Source organism: Prionailurus bengalensis, chromosome A2 (genome assembly GCF_016509475.1).
Source record: "Prionailurus bengalensis isolate Pbe53 chromosome A2, Fcat_Pben_1.1_paternal_pri, whole genome shotgun sequence".
Classification (NCBI taxonomy): domain Eukaryota; kingdom Metazoa; phylum Chordata; class Mammalia; order Carnivora; family Felidae; genus Prionailurus; species Prionailurus bengalensis.
The window spans coordinates 157,464,288-157,482,898 of NC_057348.1; the positions used below are offsets into that span (position 1 = coordinate 157,464,288).

General features: G+C 51.1%; 1 protein-coding gene across 1 annotated transcript in view; it reads right to left on the reverse strand.

The window, feature by feature from the left end:
• Positions 1 to 1,092: 1,092 nt before the first annotated feature.
• NOBOX (NOBOX oogenesis homeobox) overlaps positions 1,093 to 18,611 on the reverse strand; it is a 42,356-nt gene continuing 24,837 nt past the window's right edge. The window contains 11 exon segments of the mRNA XM_043589653.1: positions 1,093 to 2,170; positions 2,854 to 3,164; positions 3,488 to 3,710; positions 3,923 to 4,008; positions 4,288 to 4,451; positions 4,698 to 4,855; positions 5,463 to 6,032; positions 6,871 to 7,004; positions 7,725 to 8,290; positions 11,196 to 11,440; positions 15,045 to 15,413. Of these exon segments, the coding sequence (XP_043445588.1) occupies positions 1,869 to 2,170; positions 2,854 to 3,164; positions 3,488 to 3,710; positions 3,923 to 4,008; positions 4,288 to 4,451; positions 4,698 to 4,855; positions 5,463 to 6,032; positions 6,871 to 7,004; positions 7,725 to 8,290; positions 11,196 to 11,440; positions 15,045 to 15,413 (3,128 nt within the window). The 3' untranslated portion in view covers positions 1,093 to 1,868.

Genomic DNA, 18,611 nt, shown 5'->3' on the forward strand with positions numbered 1-18,611 from the left:
GCTTTCTGACTATAAACAACCAGAATAGTTTCAGACGTAATGAAACTGGTGGTCGATTGCCATCTGGTGGAAAATTTGTGATAGTGCAGGCTTAAATTGAAGGGCTAGGTCCTTTTCCAGAGTCTTCCTGGAAGGATTCTGCTCTGGCCCACTGCAAAGCCCTGAGGTGCTAGTGCTGACAGGGTGATGGCAAGAAGATGAGGGTGTGGTGGGGGGAGGAGAGGGAGGAGGGGTGCTGGGATGTGGTTTGCCCTGCCATCTAAGGAGACGAGTGGCCTGGCCGTGGCTCACCGGCACACAGATTTTGCTCCTGCAATCCAGCCAAAACCCGAACAAAAGCTAGAGCTAATTGTAAGAAGACCAGCATCCTCCCAAATGAGGATGGGTCAGACATTAAGTGGAACTATCAAAAATAAATTTACACAGGGGCGCCTGGGTGGCTCAGTCAGTCAAGTGTCTGACTTCGGCTCAGGTCATGATCTCACGATCATGACCTCACACAAGTTTGAGCCCCGTGCCAGGCTCTGTGCTGACAGCTCAGAGCCTGCTTCCGATCCTCTGTCCCCCTCTCTCTCATTCCACTCTCCCTCTGCCCCTCCCCTGCTTGCTTTCTCTCCAAAACAAATTTTTCTTAATTTTATAAAAAAAATTTTTTAAAGACCCAGCTATGTCTCATAACACAAGTCCTTTCATATCTCAGTATACATATTCTAATCTCTAAATTAAGGCTTTTGATGCCTGGTTGTCGCAGTCCTTGAGTGGCAGGAAGAGAGGACGGCTAGAAGAACAGAGCTACTCAACACCGTTGGTCTAGGAACCCGAACAGAGATGTGCACACACATGTTTTTGGGTAACCAAGAAGTTTCTCCATTTCCAAATATTTTGACTTTTCAGTGAAGACTCTATAACTATTATGATGCAAATACGTGTAAGTTTTTGAAAAACAAAGTATTTTCCAATAATCAGAGCATTTGCAAGTCCCAAATAGCACCCCCACACACACTCCCCAAATGCACTGATGTAGTTTGAATCAATGGCCCTCAAATCTTACCTACTTGGGCACAGTAGGGCCAGCAGATATGGGGTGCTAAATATATATATATACATATATATACATACATACATATATATATATATGAATATCTTTTTCTTGGTGCTCCCACCTCTCATTTCTACTCCCTCTCCCAAAAGAAGAGCTGTGGAAAGATAAGTTCTGGTTCACAACACGGAGACTTGACCTGAAATATCCTTGGGTGTCTCTTGTAATCCTGTCCCTACAATGCCCAAATTCCAGAGAGACGCTGGTGCTCAAATTTGCTCAGGTTCAGTCCTGAGTTTGGGAATAAGAGTTAATGTCAGGAGTGAAAAACAGGCCCAAGATGCCTGATTTCCCCTCCAGCAGGAGATGGGCCCAGGAAAGATGCCAGGTTCCATGCGGTCATGCCCAATGGGGACCTCACTTGGGGCACTTGGGACTGCATCCCACAACCGGCCAGCTGAGTGGATGGTGGTGAAAGAAATGCAGCTCTTAGTGGGGAGACAGAGCCGCGCAGAGAGGCCCAAGATGCACTAGTCTACCACTTACAACAGACATGCGTTTGTCTGGCAAGGAAAGGAAACAACATAAACGTACACAGCATTCAGAAATCATAGGGACCATCCCTTTCTCAGGGTGGTCACACAGAGGTGTGGACAAGAGGGCGGGCCGGCCCTCATCCTTCTCCAATCAGGTCCAGCAAGGTGAGCCCACAGAGGGGAAACGTCCGATTTCCCCCGGGTCAGGAGACTCTGCAGTCTGTCCTGACATCGCTGTCTCCTGGAGGGGGCACCAAGCCTCTCCCGCTCCTCCACACTGCTTGGCCCCGCACTTAGGGGCCACAGCTGTCCTTCTCTTCCGCTCGGAGCTCCTCGGCTGCGGGGGGCCCCTCCACACAGGGGGCAGGCTGCTCCTCGGGGGCCCTGCCGAGGAAGGGTCCCGTTTCGGGCCTGGCCCCTTCGGGCAGCCGGGTGACACCTGGGGAAGGCTGCCTGCTCAGGGCCGGAGCATAGGGGGCTGGGAGCAGATCAGGGAAGTAGCTGTCCCCTCCGGGGGGCTGCCCCAGGGCCTGCGGACAGAAGGGACCAGGGAAAGGCAGTTCTGGAAAGCAAGGGTCATTCCAGGGGGCTGTACCTGTGGGGTCAAAGAGTGCAGGAAAGGTGAGAGAGGATTAAGCGTCTCCCCCACGGCTGGACATTCTCTGTGACAGACTCCCCACCCCCCTCCTCCTCCTCCTCCCACAGAAACCCAGCTTAGGAACCCAGTGCCAGTATGGGTGAAGTCCTAGCACCAGGAGCTCCCTGCACTCGGGCCTGGCACGCTCCTGCCTCTAAGTCCCGAGGTCTGGGAACATCGACACAGAGTGGGTCGTGGGCCAGGCTGAGCGCCCCCTCACGCAGGCAGCAGGGAGACTGGGAACAGACTCTTTCTTCCCCTTCTATTGGAATTTAGTCTTACGACGACGGTTGTGTCCAGATTTCAGAGGTCCGAGTGGCCCGTCTGAATGCTCAGATCAGCTGTCAAGGATTTCCCTCATGAGGTTGCTAATCCTCCTCCAATCCCTCCCCGGGATGGGGATATTATTCCCATTTGAGAGACAGGCAAACCGAGAGTCGGCAACGCTGGGAATGGCCGAGCCTGACTTCAGAACTCCCAGCTCCAAGGCTCTCGCTCTGCCCTGCAGCCTTTCGGGAAACTTAACAAGCACTTCGTAGAGACGACCAGGGGCAAGGAAAGTGGTCCACTTGCTGCCTCGGCCAGCCCTTCGGCTAAGTGAGGTAGTCTGCCCCTTGTCACTGTCCTCGGTCATGACTCACCTGCATTCCCAGCAGGTGGCTGAAGCACCGGCTGCCCTGACGGAGGCGGTGGCCCTGGGAAGTAGCCCTGTGATGTCCCCGCACTGGGGCCATAGGGCGAGGTGAAGAGGGGGTCATCCGGCAGCAGAGGCTGCAGGGGGTGGGGCATGGGGAAGGGGAAGGGGTGCAGGTAGGAGAACTGGGGCTGAGGCTGTTGGTAGAGCTGGCTCTGTGGAGCCTGGGAGAACAGGAACGGTCCCGGCTGGGCGCTCTGTTGGTAATCCTGGGGCTCCAGCTCCTCCAAGTATGAGCAGGTGGATGGTGGGGTGACACTGTGGGGGACAAAGGAGTGTCTGGTGAGGCTCACGGGAGCCTCCTCGTTGTGACCACACAGTAGGTGAGTCCCTTCCCATCTCCGTGACCCCAGACTCGCTTCCTCCTTTCTCTTCCTGTTCTTGGCTTCTCGCCCTCATGCCTACACTGTTGCTATGATATTCTAGATCTTTCCCACTCTAAATCCACTTTCCGTTTAATCCTCATCACAAGCATGATCCTCTCTTCTCTCAGCTCACCCTTCCCCAACCAAGCTCTGTCTCTTCTCCTTCTATGCCCCTCCCACAATAACTCGGAGGACCACCCCCAGTAGGTTGCATACCTTGTCCCCCAGGAGCCATCTTTGTGGCCGCTGTCACTGCCTGGGGTATCCAGCAGCAGAGGCATCATTTGGGGGGTGGGGACAGGGCCAAGGGGAAAAGGAAGGTTGACTCTTCGAACTGGCGGAGGGCTGAAGAGCGGTGGGGTCACTGCTACCCTCTGAGTACTCTCACTCTGTTGGGTTGGGGCCAGAGTGTGCTCAGAGGCCAGCAGCATGGGAGGCTCTAGGAATCAAGGTCAGACGAGTTACAAGGGTAGGAGAAGGAGGAGGCAGATTTGGGGTGTGCCATGTCTAGTTCTCCTTGAGTGGGCCCCACTGGACCAAAACACTGGACAGCTTTGGCCCACTCTCACGTCTAGCCAGAAAGGACTTGGTCTTTGCCGTCTTTCCAGCTGCCATTTCCCTCACATTACCCTCAGCGAGTATTCAGCTTACCTGCAAGAGAATCCAGAGGGGGTTCCTGAGGGAAGGTACCAGGCTCTGGGTCCATGGGCACAGCGGCTGGCAGCTCAGTTGCAGAGCTGGAGGCAGACAGAACGAAGACTGGAGCTCTAGGGTCTCTGCATTTAGACCAGGGCTCAGTGCAGGGCACAGGACACCAGATTCCCAAAAACTGCCTTCGTACAAGACCCTGGCAACTTCCTGACCCTCCTCCATCCAAGGTCTCTCTAAATATCGGCCAACAGCTCCAGGCCTCACGGCCAGCTTTCCAATGCGATCTCCTGGACCCCAGGTGCCCAGCTTCTACCCCCTTCCTACCTCTACCTCCTGGGTGATCCGGGAAGAGGAGAGATCTGTACCTGCACTGACCGCTGGCCCCGGTAGGGGCAGGGTCTGCAGGGCTGTCCTTGTCCTCCTTGCCATTCAGCTTCTCCACTTTCCGCCACTTTGCCCTGCGATTCTGGAACCACACCTATAGGGGAGAGACCCTAGAAGTGTTCGAGGAGCACAGCAGAGACTCAGACTCAGGTTCTGACTGTCGCACAGTGAGCTACGGGACTTTAGGAGGTCGCTTTACCACCCTGCTTCAGAGGGCTTTCTCTGCAAGGTTGGTTTTATGAAAAGATTCATCTAGATAGCCGAGGTATCTTCCTCTTCTAAGCTGAGGCTGTGGCAATGTGGAAACAGGTGAGAACACAGCCAGATCGGAGACCTAACCTTGGCCCCTATGGGGTGAGGTCGAGCATCTGCCCTACTCCTTCAAGGGTACCAGTTGGTGGTTTCTCCACCACCCTGATGCCAGTTGGCCAGCCCCCTTTACCATGATGCGTTGGGGGGTAACCCCCACAGTCTGGGCAATCTCCCGGCGCTTATCACTGTCTGGGTAGTGGTCTTCTTGGAAGATCCTTTCTAGCTCCTCCAGCTGGTCTGGAAGAGAAGAAACTTGCATGAGGACAAACAACAGGAGAAAGATGCCTTCCAAATGGGACTGTTGTCCCCAACTCAAGGGTCTTCCCAGAGGCTTGCAACAAAGTTCCCCATTGGGCTGGGCCTTCTGTCTCTCCTGGGATTTGTGGCAGGGAACTGTGTATTTACTTTCACTAATCTGTTCCCAATTTCACTTTTTTTTTTTTTTCCTTTTTGAGAAAGGGAGAGGGCCCAAGTCAGTGAATGGGAGAGAAAGAGAAGTAGGGCTCACCCAGGGCTCATGTTTTACCCGAAGCGGGGCTCAAGCTCACCTGATGCGTGGCTTGACCTTACCAACTATGAGATCATGACCTGAGCCTAAGCCAGATGCTTAATGACTGAAACACCCAGGCGCCCCCCAATTTCACTTTCTGATGAGGCAACCCAATGTTCCCTTTGAGAGTCAGAGGTCGTGGCTCTGCCACAGGTGGAGAGAGGAATCAGGACAAGGGGATGTACAAACTAACCACATTGCAATCTCCTGGAGCTACAATGTTCTGTGTTGAGCCCTCCTTTCCTAGAGAGGACACCTGCTGTCTTACATTTCCTCTCAACTTCGGGGACTTACCTGAGCGGTATAGGGTCCGGGTCTTTTTCCGAACTTGGCAGGTCACTTCCAGGGACCTCTTCTGATCTGTGTTTTGGCTGTTCTGAGCCAATGTGCTGAGGAGGTTAGCCAGATGGCAGGGCCCCCGGCCTGACCCACAAGGCACTGGGTTGTGTGCGGCACGGGCTGAGTGGGTGACACCAGGAGATGGTGTGGAGGCCAGACCCGCGGCACTGGGTATTTTCTGCTTACTGGAGGCTGGAGAGTAGGACCTCTTCCCTGGCTTTGCCTCTTTCACTGGGAAGGAACAGCCTTCCCCAGGAAGCTGGGGTCCCGGTGGGGCCAGAGGCGTGTCTTTGTGGAGAGTCCCCGAACCAGATGGCTGGCCCCCTCTCCTGGTATCTGTCCCAGATGGTTCTCCAGGGGGGTCTGATGGTGGCTTCTCCCCGGGGACGATGCAGGAGGGGGGCAGTTCCTCACTTGGGGCATCCTGAGCGCAGGGGGCTGAACTCTGCCGCAGTTCCTTTTTTGGCCCAGCAGCCAGGGGCTTGTCTCCACCTTCCTGGCCTGTGGGGACCATCACCCACTGACCTTAGCACCGGGAGAAGGAAAAGCCTGGACTAAGGATGTGCGGCTTCCTGCTCTGCGGCCTGTGTCCCGTTTGGCCTCAACCTTTCACTTGTGCACTTGTCAGAGAGGGTAAAAATTCTAGGCTTGGCTGTTGTAGAGATCAAACTAGATAGCCCCCTGCTTTGTAAAATGTGAGCAAATAGATGCACCTAGAAGGGGGCCTGAGCTCACACACACAGATGGCAGGAGGGCTATCCCGATTTGGGGGGCACTTACTTTCTGGGAATTGCCTTTTCTCCCCCACCCCCACCCCAGACACCTGGAATGTGAGTTGAGGGACAGGCATCTGTTCAGGCATTGCTAAGGGACAAATGTTGAAGCTGGGGGTGAACTTGGAGGAGGAGGGAGAGACTGCTTCTAAGACTGGATCTCATTCCTGCTGCAGGAATGCTGCTGAAATTGGGGGCTCTCCAGAAGCCCAGGCAAGGACAGCAAGGGAACTCAGGGGGACAGCCATCCTCACCATCCACAGATGTCACTCTGCCCCTGCCAACTCTCCCCAACCCTGTGTGCACCCTCCTGCCCGTCCCTGCAAAGCAGAACCTCACTGTGGCCTTGGGCGCGGGCCACCCCTCCCCGCACAGGTAAGGAAGTGTGATCCAGCCACACCGGGTGTGCACCGAAAGCCCCCTTGCGCTCATCCTCCGAGCTCGTCTGTCTTGAGGCTGGGTCTCATTCACCAGGCACTTACCATGTCCCAGGCTCTGTGCTTAGCACTTTTCAAAGACTAGCACAGTGTGCACCTACTCCCTGTGAGGAAGGCACGGTTGATAGCTCATTCTAACAGATGAGGACATACAGATTACAAAATTGAGTGATTTGCCCGAATCGTCCAGCAAAGAGCACTTAGTCGTCATGCAGAGGCCTTCCTGGGGTCCCCAGAACCTCTCCAGTTCACCTTCCTCACAATCCCCAGATGCTTTAACATTCCCCCTAAATTGGAAAAATTTTAAGTAGATGCTGACTAGCGAATAAGAACTGCTGTTATTTTAATGAAAATTACGTAAGACAGACCATCTAAAGGAATGCGAATTTCTAACGACGTGTAAAGAAAGGTGGACCTTCGGGGGTGAAGGTGCTTTGTCAGGTTGTTTCCTAGGGTGCATCAGACCCGTCTAGCAGAACGGGGCCCGGGGCTGGTGAGGAGTGTGCGCCGGCCAGCGTGGCGGGGAAGGGACAGGCTGGATGGTGGCCTGGGGAAGGAGGGACACGCTGGGTCGGGCTTCCGGCATTTTAGGCGAGCTTGGAGCCTAGCAAATCTGGTACGCGGTAGGTGCTCAATAAACGAGACCTATCAGCGTGATGTAGCCCCGGTAGGAGAGTGGACGGGTGTCGGAACCTGGACACGAAGGGGCTCGGGGCCCCGCGTGCAGAGAGATGGGAACCTGCAGGAGGGAGGAAGGGAGGGAGGGCGCGTGGCGGCGGGCCTCCCTCCCACCCCCAGCCCCGCGGCCCGGCGCCAGCCCCCCCTTCCCAAGCGCGCCCCACGCTCACCCCGCCGTTCCGGGCAGGGCTCCTGCGCCGGTTCCATGGCCCGAACTCGCGCCGCCGCGACTCGCCGCGCTGCCCCCGCGCCGCCTAATGAAGCCTCGCGGGCGGGCAGGTGCGCGGGGTCCGCACGGGCCCCGGGGCGCCCGAGCCCGCGCCCCTCACCCCGCCGCCAGGGCGAGGCCCACCCGGGCGCGTGGGGCAGCTGCAGGGCCGCGCCCGCCCCCGCCGGCCCGAGGGCGGCCCAGGTGTGCGGCCCGCCGCCCCTCCCCTCGGCCCGCGTCTCCGCGCCGCGGGGCCGCCTGCCCCCGACGGCTGGCGTACGGTCCCGGGAGCTCGGCGGTGACTCGGCCCCGGGCCCTGCGTGCAAACTGGGGGAAGGCCACCCACCCTGGAGCGCTCATCCAGGGAGCGCCCCACGCCGGGCTGTCCGTGTCCCCGCGGCTCACCGAGGCTGCCCCGGAGCCCCCACCCCTCCACTCGCCTGAGAGCACAGAGCAAGAAGAGACGACGAGCAAGAAGGAGCCCGAGCTGCCGGGTAAGCCGCACCGAACCCGCGGCGTGCCCGGGGCACCACCACACACGCGCCAGAGGCCTCGGGGGGCGGCGGGGAGGCCCGGCTGGCCCAGGTTTTGTGGTCGCTCGCCCCCCCCGCCCCGCTTGGATAGCCTACTGTGATCTTTGAGAACCTCGTTGAGCCTCACGAGGGAGCGCTCACACGGGTGTAACTCCTAGTTCATAGCATGTTTCTTGCCTTTAAGGAAAATTCAGAATTTAAAATTCTCCTTGCTGCCTCCTTATGTCTGCGTCTGCCCACCCGTGGGAAGTGCTGGACAGATTGAAACAGGTGCTTGGAGCTGGGCGTAGGCTGGGGAGGTGTGTGTGGGGTGAGGGTGGGGAGTGGGGGGGGGGGAGGGTCTAGACCAAGCTCCAGGTGTTTTGCGTTAAGGGTTTAAAAGACTCTGGACACCACGTGCTTTCCTGCTACAATCACCTATCCATCCATTTCCCTGCGCTCCCGTTCCGTTGAGGGGCTTGGCTTGCACACTTCGCCTTGGAAGAGGGGCCAAAGCTTTAGTTCTTTTTGCAACAGAAACAATCAAACGGCTTAATCTCATGACTGTATGATGAAAACTTCAGGAGTCTGATGCTTCAGTCTGACTCCTGTTACAGACTAATGTTCTCGGGTAAATAAGGGGCTTAGAAATAGGGCCCAGTTTCTCAGCCAGAAAGGGAGCACTGGAGGCCTCGTGACCAAGGCGTGCAGAGCAGTGAGTTTACAGGAAAAATCAGAACGGTGATACGGTTGTAAATGGAGCCCAATAGTCTGCTTGATGACACATTTATGGGACACCTGCTGTATGCCAGCCGCTGTGCACAAGTCCGTTCCTTGCCTGCAGAAGCTTGCTGGTGGAGAGGGGGCTTGAACTGCACTCCAGGTAAGTGGACTGTGTCAATCCAGTGTGGTCAGTGGTGAGTTAGATGTGCACACAGGTTCTTAGGAGCACAGAGGAGCAGGGAGCTTTCCTGGCCTAGGATGGAGGGAGCAGGGAAGGTGAGGGGGACAGAGGAGCTGTGAGCTGACGGTTAAAAGGAGGTTGGTTCATTGCAAACCTTACCTTGTCCCAGCCCTACTTAAAACTCTGCAGTGGTCCCTGCCTGCCCAGGAGGTAAAGACCAGTCTCCCTACTGGGACAGGAGGCTTCCAAATCCTGGCCCTTTTCTTTCCAGCTCAGCTTACCTGCTTTCCTGTGTCAAAGTACTCCAGTTTTACTCTTTGACCCACTGTTCTGAGTGTTCCTAACCTTTCCCTAGATCAGAATTTTTTTTTTTTTTAACGTTTATTCAGTTTTGATAGAGACAGAGCGTGCACTGGTGAGGGGCAGAGAGAGAGGGAGACACAGTATCCCAAGCAGGTGCCAAGCTCTGAACTGTCAGCACAGAACCCAACTCGGGGCTCGAACCCACGGACTGTGATCATGAGCCAAAGCTGGTGCTTAACCGACTGAGCCACCCAGGCGCCCCTAGATCCGAATGTCTTAGGGAATTTGTTTAAAATGTGGCTCTCAGGCCACATCCCCAGAAATTTAAATTGGTGGGTCTAGAGAGGGACCCAGAAATAGCCATTGTAACAAGCCCCTCAGGTGATTTTTATTCATGTTAGAGTTTGAGACACTGCTAGACCTTCCAAAAACAAAGTCAATTAAAATCATCCTGGGAGGGGAGAGTGGAGGAAGCAGGTGGTGGGGGCTTATATGGAGGAAAAGGACCTTTTCACCTTCACTGAAGTGTCTGTGGCAGCTAGGAGCCAGGAACACTTAATTTGTTAATGGGTTATCCTACTACGTTAAACTAAGAATAAATCATTCTTCTCTATCACATATGTTGTGTTTGCTCTCACTGCGTGGTCGCCCTCTGCCTGGGCGAGGGTTGGAAAAGCAAAGACTCAAATCACCCACAGATTGAATGCCACCCTTAAGATTCAGGGTCTAATTGTACCAAAGTGTTTGTGTTGAAGGGAATTAGAGATGTTGGCATTTTTCTAAACACATAAATCGCTGAACCTGTTGGGCTTGGAGTATTGCATTAGAAAAATTTAAGGTTTCTTCCTTTGTTGATATTCTTGGCTTGCTGTTGCGTGGCTTTTTTTTTTTTTTTTTTTTTTTACAAATATCGTAGCGTTTGTTGATTTACATGAAAATTTGCTCTAATGGCTACAAGTGAATTTGGCCTCCTAAGGCTTAGAAGAACATCTTCGTGAGTTTCCTTGGGAAGGGGTAGTGTCGCTGATACATGCTGTTAAAAGCTCCCCCTGATACAGTCCACTTACCTGTAGTACTGTTCAAGCCCCCCTTCCAGCCCCAAGGGCAGGAAGACCACTCTTCACAGGGAGGGCGAGAACGTGTTGTTTGAGGAGCGCTTGGGAATATTTATTTCTGAGTCTTGTTTGGTTAGATTTCATCTTTGTGATCGTCACACAACTTCATATGCTCACCTGGCTTAGTGGGCGGGTTTTTTTATTTTTACTTGGAGGGAGTGGTTCTTAGTTTTTGGAGTCAAATTCTTTTTTTTTTTTTTTAATTTTTTTTTTTTTCCCAACGTTTATTTATTTTTGGGTCAGAGAGAGACAGAGCATGAACGGGGGAGGGGCAGGGAGAGAGGGAGACACAGAATCCGAAACAGGCTCCAGGCTCTGAGCCATCAGCCCAGAGCCTGATGCGGGGCTCGAACTCACGGACCGTGAGATTGTGACCTGGCTGAAGTCGGATGCTTAACCGACTGTGCCACCCAGGCGCCCCTTGGAGTCAAATTCTAAACCACCACTCACCCTCTCATCAAGAGCCATTTAGTCCAGCATCTCTGCCTTCCCTTGGAGGAGAATAAGACTCCTTTGCCCTTCTCTTTCCACAGTGAGAACGATAACCAGAAGGTGGCTGGTTGAGAGAAATGTCAAAGCAGAAACAGGGTCGTTTGCTCTTGTCTTACCTGCCATGCCCAGGCGTGGCAGGCCTGGGACCAGAGAGGCAAGAGTAAAGTTGTGAAAGACAGAAATCTGAACGGGCCCTGGGCAGGGAGAGGGCCCAGTCACAGCACACAGGGCAGTGAGGGCCCGGAAACAACCGGGAGTCAAGGCACCTGTCCAAGGCAGAGGGTGGGGGTGGGGGGCCGAGGGCAGCTGGAAGCAGTCACAGGTTCAAGGACCAGGGCACCCTGAGCCTGAAGAGGGCAAAGGGCCGGATGATCAGATGAATGCTGTGGGCCCATGACGACCAAGCTGATGATGGGTGGTGCCCAGTGGCCTCCTTTGGAAATCCCAGGAAAGGACGGTTTGAGGTCGCCGGTGAGGGGCATTGAGAACACCTGGCTGAAGGGAGACAGCCCTGGCAGGGAGAAAACAGGTGCCGGCATGAGTTAGCCTCATAACCTCTAACCCCCGGGCCCCAAACACTCAAGATTTTATGCTTCTACCAAGAACAGGGACCATGTTTAAGACGTGGGGTTGCTAAGATAGGGAGGCAAACCATAAGAGACTTTTTTTTTTAATTTTTTTTAATGTTTATTTAATTTCTGAGACAGAGAAAGAGCATGAGTGGGGAGGGGCAGAGAGAGAGGGAGACACAGAATCGGAAGCAGGTTCCAGGCTCTGAGCTGTCAGCACAGAGTCGACACGGGGCCCGAACTCACAAACCGTGAGATCATGACCTGAACTGAAGTCGGTCACTCAACCGACTGAGCCACCCAGGCGCCCCAGGAGAGTCTTAAATACAGAGAATAAACTGAGGGTTGTTGGAGGCGTGTTGGGTGGGGGATGGGCATGAAGGAGGGCACTTGTTGGGATGAGCTCTGGGTATCATATGTAAGTGATGAATCACTAAATTCTACTCCTGATATCCTTATTGCACTCTATGTTAACTGACTTGGATTTAAATAAGGTTAAAAAAAAAAAGTCATAAGAGAAAGAGAGGGGATTGCTGCTGCTTGTTTTTAATCAGCCTGTAGTAATAATAAACCACGTTGCGTGTGTTTTGTGATTTAGTTAGTACTTTCTCCTCTGAGCCTCTCTTCCCAGTATTCCAGAACTTTGGAGAAACTTCTGTGCCATGCCAGTCTACTTCAGGATGGCGAGGTTCTAGCAGTAACTGTTGCATGGCGTCCAAGATGCCTCAGAACCTGGCCCCAACCTTCCCCTGGCCCCCCAGTCTCCTCACAGGCTCTTGTTCTAAGCTCGTCCTTTCTCAGAATGGCTCTTGCCACCTCACGCCCCAGGGCCACAGATGGTGTCATTTTATAGGCATGAAACGCCATCCTTCCCTTTTATTTCTGTCAGAGTCTTACTCATACTTCAAAGCCCAGCCCAGATAGTCTCTGTTCTGTGAAACCGTCTCAACTTTCCACAGCCCGAATGAGCGGCGTCCTCCCACTGTGCTGGGTTAGCCTTGACTTGACCGCGCTCAACACAGGCTGACCTGAGAGCCTTGTATGTTCTCTGCGGGAATGTGAGTTCCTGAGTGATAACCTGCATCTGTTCGTGCCCGGCACTTTCTTCTTGCTTTACAAATACCAACTCACTGAATCCTCGTAATAACCCAGGGAGGTACTCTTATTAGCCACGTCGTATTGAAGAAACCGTGGCATAGAGCTTGAGTACTTTGTCAAGGTCACACGGCTGGTAAGTGACACACCCAGGATTTGAACCCAGTTAGTCTGGTTCCCACCCATCCTCCAAGTCACTAGGCTATACTGCTTATTTATATTTCCGTCACAGCCTTTCAGTGCACAGCGATTTATACGTTGGGGGGTGGTCATTGTTCCTTGACCGAAAGTTAATCACCACTGTCAGGAGTTAGGGCAGGAGGATGGGAGGCGGCCGTGGCTCTTCAGGGAGCCGCAGTGATGGGAATTTTCTGAAGCTGGGCCAGTGACAGTCCCGTGAGTCTACACGTGAGATAAAATTTTGTAGAACTAGATGTACACACACACACACACACACACACACACGTGAATGTATATCAAATTGGGGACAGCTGAGTAAGCTCTATGGCTGGTGCCAACATATGTCTCCTGGTGTGACCTTAGTTCATACTTACGTACAGTGTTACCACCACAAGGGGGGAATGGGTAATGACTCCGTGGGATCTCTCCGTATCATTTCTAACAATTGCATGTGAATATACAATTATATCAAAACATTTTTTAAAATCTTTAATGTTTAGTTTTGAGAGAGAGTGAGAGTCGGGGAGGGGCAGAGAGCGAGGGAGACACAGAATCTGAAACTGGAAACTGGCTCCGGACTCCGAGCTGTCAGCACAGAGCCCAATGCGGGGCTTGAACCCACGGACTGCGAGATCATGACCTGAGCCAAAGTTGGACACTGAACCGATGGAGCCACCCAGGCACCCCTCAAAAATTTTTTTTAATTGTTGATCCCAGCTTATTGTTTTATTTTTTTTTTTAAGTTTTTTTTTTCAACGTTTATTTATTTTTTGGGACAGAGAGAGACAGAGCATGAACGGGGGAGGGGCAGAGAGAGAGGGAGACACAGAATCGGAAACAGGCTCCAGGCTCTGAGCCATCAGCCCAGAGCCCGACGCGGGGCTCAAACTCACGGACCACGAGATCGTGACCTGGCTGAAGTCGGACACTTAACCGACTGCGCCACCCAGGCGCCCCCCCAGCTTATTGTTTTAAAAATAAATAAACATTTTCATTTATTTTTATTTTTTAAATTTTTTTTCGTGTTTGTTTCTTTTAGAGAGAGACAGAGCAGGAGCAGGGGATGGGCAGAGAGAGAGAGAGGGGCACAGAATCCGAAGCAGGCTACAGGCTCTGAGCTGTCAGCACAACAGGGCTTGAACTCACGAACCATGAGATCATGACCTGAGTTGAAGTTGGACGCTTAACCGACTGAGCCACCCAGGTGCTCCATAAATAATTTATGCTCCATAAATTTTTTAAAAAATGTTTATTTAGAGAAAAGATGAGCAGGGGAGGGGCAGAGAGAGAGGGAGACAGAATCCCAAGCAGGCTCCATGGTGTCAGTGCAGAGCCTGACACAGGGCTTGATCTCACACGCTTGGTGATCGTGACCTGAGCTGAAATCGAGAGTCAGATGCTGAATGGACTGAGCCACTCACGTGCCTTGATCCCAGTGTTCTGACCACAAATTCAGTTCTTCTGGACTCACGTTTAATTCACAGAAATAACATTTCGTGTATAAGTAGCACTACTAACCTTTTGTTGACGATAATTGTAAAACATTTAGATTTAAATTATATTATTTCTTCAGGGCTGTGGATAGGAACGCAGAGGAATGTCTGTCTAACTTGTTTTAAAAAGTAAAATAGGGGCTCCTGACTGGCTTGGTTGGTAGAGCATTTGACTCTTGATCTCAGGGTCATGAGTTCAAGCCCCAAGCTGGGCAGGGAGCCTACTTAAAATAAATTTGAAAATGTTTTTTTAAAAAAGGTGAAACAATAACAATGTCTCTGTTGTAATAGGAATGCAAATTTATTAGGAAAATATTGATAAATACAGAAGGATTAGAAAAGGAAAAACAATTTTTCAATTGTATTTCAATATTGATATTGAAATTCAATATTTCAATATTGAAACAATATTTCAATCTGTATTGTTCCAGCCTTCAGAATTTATTGAGTGACGCTGTAATTTAACTAGTCTCCACCTATTGGAAAAATTTAAAGCCTTACATTTCTCAAAACTAGAAAAGCAAATTTGAAATAAACCTTCTGATTTTTTCTCTGGCAGACTTTTTTTTTTTTTTAAATCTCTTCCAATTAGTGATTGACTTGATTTTGTCCTTTTTTTCCTTTTCTTTTCTCTCTCTCTTTTTTATTACAGTCCCAACCGAACCTGTGAGGAGCCACAAAGTTGTTCCTTGCACAGAGACAGACAGGCAGCCAGGCTGGCAAGTGTTCAGCTCAAGTGTTTCCTCAAGGAGGAGTCAGGGATTCTGAGGTCATAAACTTGACAGGCCAGCAGGGCAGCTTTTAAGAGAGTAGAATTCCCTGAACACGTTTTTTTTCCTCTTGTGGTATCCTGGGGCTAGACCTCTGCCGGTGGCCTGACGGATTTCTCTGGTGTCCAGGTCTGGGTCGGCGACCCCCAGGAAAAAGTGCTCTGCCAGGGGACAGTAGTGTGTGGGAAGAGAGCGTGGTCTTCTGGCCACAGCGTGGTCCTCACGGTTCCGCTGGTTCTTTCGGGACACGGACCCCCTGTCCTCCTGGGCTATGAAGCCATCCTTGTCCCCCATGACCCAGGTGCCCTCCAGGTCTGGTGAGTAGTGTGGAAGGTGAGGTCCCGTCGTGGTCAGCAGGCTCCTCTGCTCTTTGGGGGCTCCAGGTTTTTAGGTCCGCTCATCTTCGGGTGACCGTTCGAAGTCGTGGGGTCACAGATGACCTGCCCCTGTCTTTAAATGCCTCCTGGTGCTTGTGTGGGCTAGCGTGGGCTAGAAGCTAGGAGAGGCTTCCTTTGCATGGAGCCGGGGAGCGGGGGGGAAATCCTGGGCTCGCCTATTGTGAGGTAGAGAATCCAAACGATGGGAGGTGAGCTTGATCGCCTGAGAAACAATTCGGCCCGCAAAACCTATCGTTCAGTTCGTTGGAAAGACAAGGCAGCAAGAGAACCAGATAGGCTGCCGACGCAGGCCCCCGGACAGGGCAAGAGGGCAACAGAGATGGGAGAAGCCATATTTAGAATTAGAGACGAACCAGACCTGGTCACGTACGTCTTAAGTCTGGTGACCGACTTTTGGATCGGCGCTCTTTCAAGATCCTGCGGGGCCCAATTTGTTGGCCTCTGTTGATTGGGGCGCGAGAGCCAGGGCGGGCGCTGGTGCCTCTCAGACTTCTCAAACCGAACCTGAGTCTCAGCCCGAACTCCTGATTCCCACCCAGAACGTGTGACACTTCCAGTCCTCTTCATCTTTGCACCACCCACCCGGCCGGAATTACCCTTGATTTCGCTCTCTCCCTCCCAGCTGACAGATAAATTGCCAAAAACCAGTTCGACCTCCCTGGTGCATCTCCCACGCTTTAACCTCCCTCTGCGCCACCGTTCTGGTCCAAGCCCTTCCTCTCCTGCCGGTCCCTCAGCGACAGCCTCCTAGACTTGTCTCCTTGTCTCCACTCCTGTTGTGCTATAATCCATTCCCCACAGACTTACCCCGCAGGCTGAAAACGTAAACTGAGCCACATGTCACCCTTCTGTTTATACGTGGTAAGGACTTTCCGCTGCACCCAGAGGAAAACACAGCCTTCCTGCTAGAGTCCTGCATGATCCGGCTCCAACGTACCGCTCCGACTGAATCCCGGGTGACTACCCTTGGCCTTCAAGCACCTCGAGCACGACCAAGCTGCTCCTGTCTCGGGGTCTTATGTGTGTGCTCCCTGTGCTCAGAAACTGTTGGTTCCCGCTCAGATCTGAGCTTGAACGCTGTCCCTCAGTGAGGCCTCCTTTGGCCGCACTGTCTACTTAACACCCGCCTCCTAATCTCTTCTCTTTGCTTCTGTTACAAGTCTTTTTCAAAAAATTTATCAACATTTTTTTTTTAGTTCCAGTATAGTAAACTATATTAGTTTCAGGTGTATGATAGAATGATTCAACACTTCTGTACATCACCCGGTGCTCATCGTGACGAGTGCATTTCTTAATCCTCATCACCTGTTGCCCCGTCCCCCACCCCCTCCCCTCTGGTAACTACCAGTTCTCTATAGTTAGGAACGTGTTTCTTGGTCTCTCTCTCTCTCTCTCTCTTTTTTCCTTTGCTCATTTTTTTCTTAAATTCCACTTATGAGCGAAATCGTGTGTATTTGTCTTTCTGTGACTTATTTCACTTAGCGTATACTCTCTAGCTCCATCCATGGTGTGCCAAATGGCAAGATTTCATTCTTTTTTATGGCTGAGGAGTATTGCTCCTCGTGTGTGTATACGTGTGTGTATGTATGTGTGCACACGTGCCACCTTTTCTTTTTCCATTCATCTGTTAATGGATGGTTGGGCTGCTTCCTTAATTTTGCTCTTGTAAATCATACTGCAGTAATCATAGGGGTGCATGTATCCTTTTGAATCAGTGTCTTTGTATTTTTTGGGGGGGGGGTAAGTATCCAGTAGTGCAATTGCTGGATCATAGCTTTTTAATTTCGGGGGGGACCCTCCACGCTGTTTTCCACAGTGGCTTCACCAGTTTGCATTCCCACCAGCAGTGCAAGAAGGTGCCTTTCTCGCCTGTTCTTTCCAACACCTGTTACCTATCGTGTTGTTGATTTTAGCCATTCTGACATGTGTGAGGTGATATCTCATTGTAGTTTTGATTTGCAGTTCCCTAATGATGAGCTATGTCGGGCATCTTTTCATGTGTCCATTGGCCATCTGTGGGTCTTCTATGAAGAAATGTCTGTTCATGTCTTTTGCTAATTTTAAAATTAGATTATTTTGGTTTTGGGGTGTTAACATATTTTGGATACTAACCATTATCGGATATGCCATTTGCGATTATCTTCTCCCGTCAAAATATTGCCTTTTAAAAGTTTTGTTGATTCCTTCACTGTGCAGAAGCTTTTTATTTTGATGTAGCTCTAATAGTTTATTTTTGCTTTTACTTCCCTTGCCTCAGGAGACCTACCTAGAAAAAATGTTTCTAGGGCTGATGTCAGAGATGTTACTGCTCTCTCCTAGGATTTTTATGGTTTTAGGTCTCACATTTAGGTCTTTCATCCATTTTGAGTTTATTTTTGTGTATGGTACAAGAAAGTGGTCCAGTTTTGTTCTTTGGCATGTTGTTGTCAATTTTCCCCCACATCATTTGTTAAAGACACTTGTCTCTTTTCCCATTGTATTTTCTTTCCTCCTTTCTCATAGATTAATTGACCCTATCATTGTGGGTTTATTTCTGAGTTTTCTATTCTGTTCTGTTGACCTGTGTGTCTATTTTTGTGTCGCACCATACTATTTTAATTACAGCTTTGTAATCTTTTGAAGTCTGGAATTGTGATGCCTCCAGCTTTGCTTTTCTTTTTCAAGATTATTTGGTTATTCAGGGTCTTTTGTGTTTCCATACATATTTTAGGGTTATTTATTCTAGTTCTCTGAAAAATGCTGTTGGCTTTTTGATGGGGATTGCATTAAGTGTGTAGATTGCTTTGGGTGGTATAGACATTTTAACAATAGAGGTCCTTCCAATCCATGAGCCTGGAATGTCTTTCCATTTCTATGTGTCATCTTCAGTTTCTTTCATCAGTGTTTTATAGTTTTCAGAGTACACGTCTTTCACCTCTTCGGTTAGGTTTATTCTTAGGTATCTTATTTTTTGATGCAATTGTAAATGAGATTATTTTCTTAATTTCACTTTCTTCTGCTTTGTTTTTAGTGTATCCAAATGCAACAGATTTCTGTGCATTGATTTGGTATCCTGTGACTTTACTGAATTCATTTATCAGTTCTAGTAGTTGTTTGGTGGAGTCTTGAGGGTTTTCTGTATATGGTATCATCTGCAAATAGTGTAGTGAATGTTTTACATCTTCCTTACCAATTTGG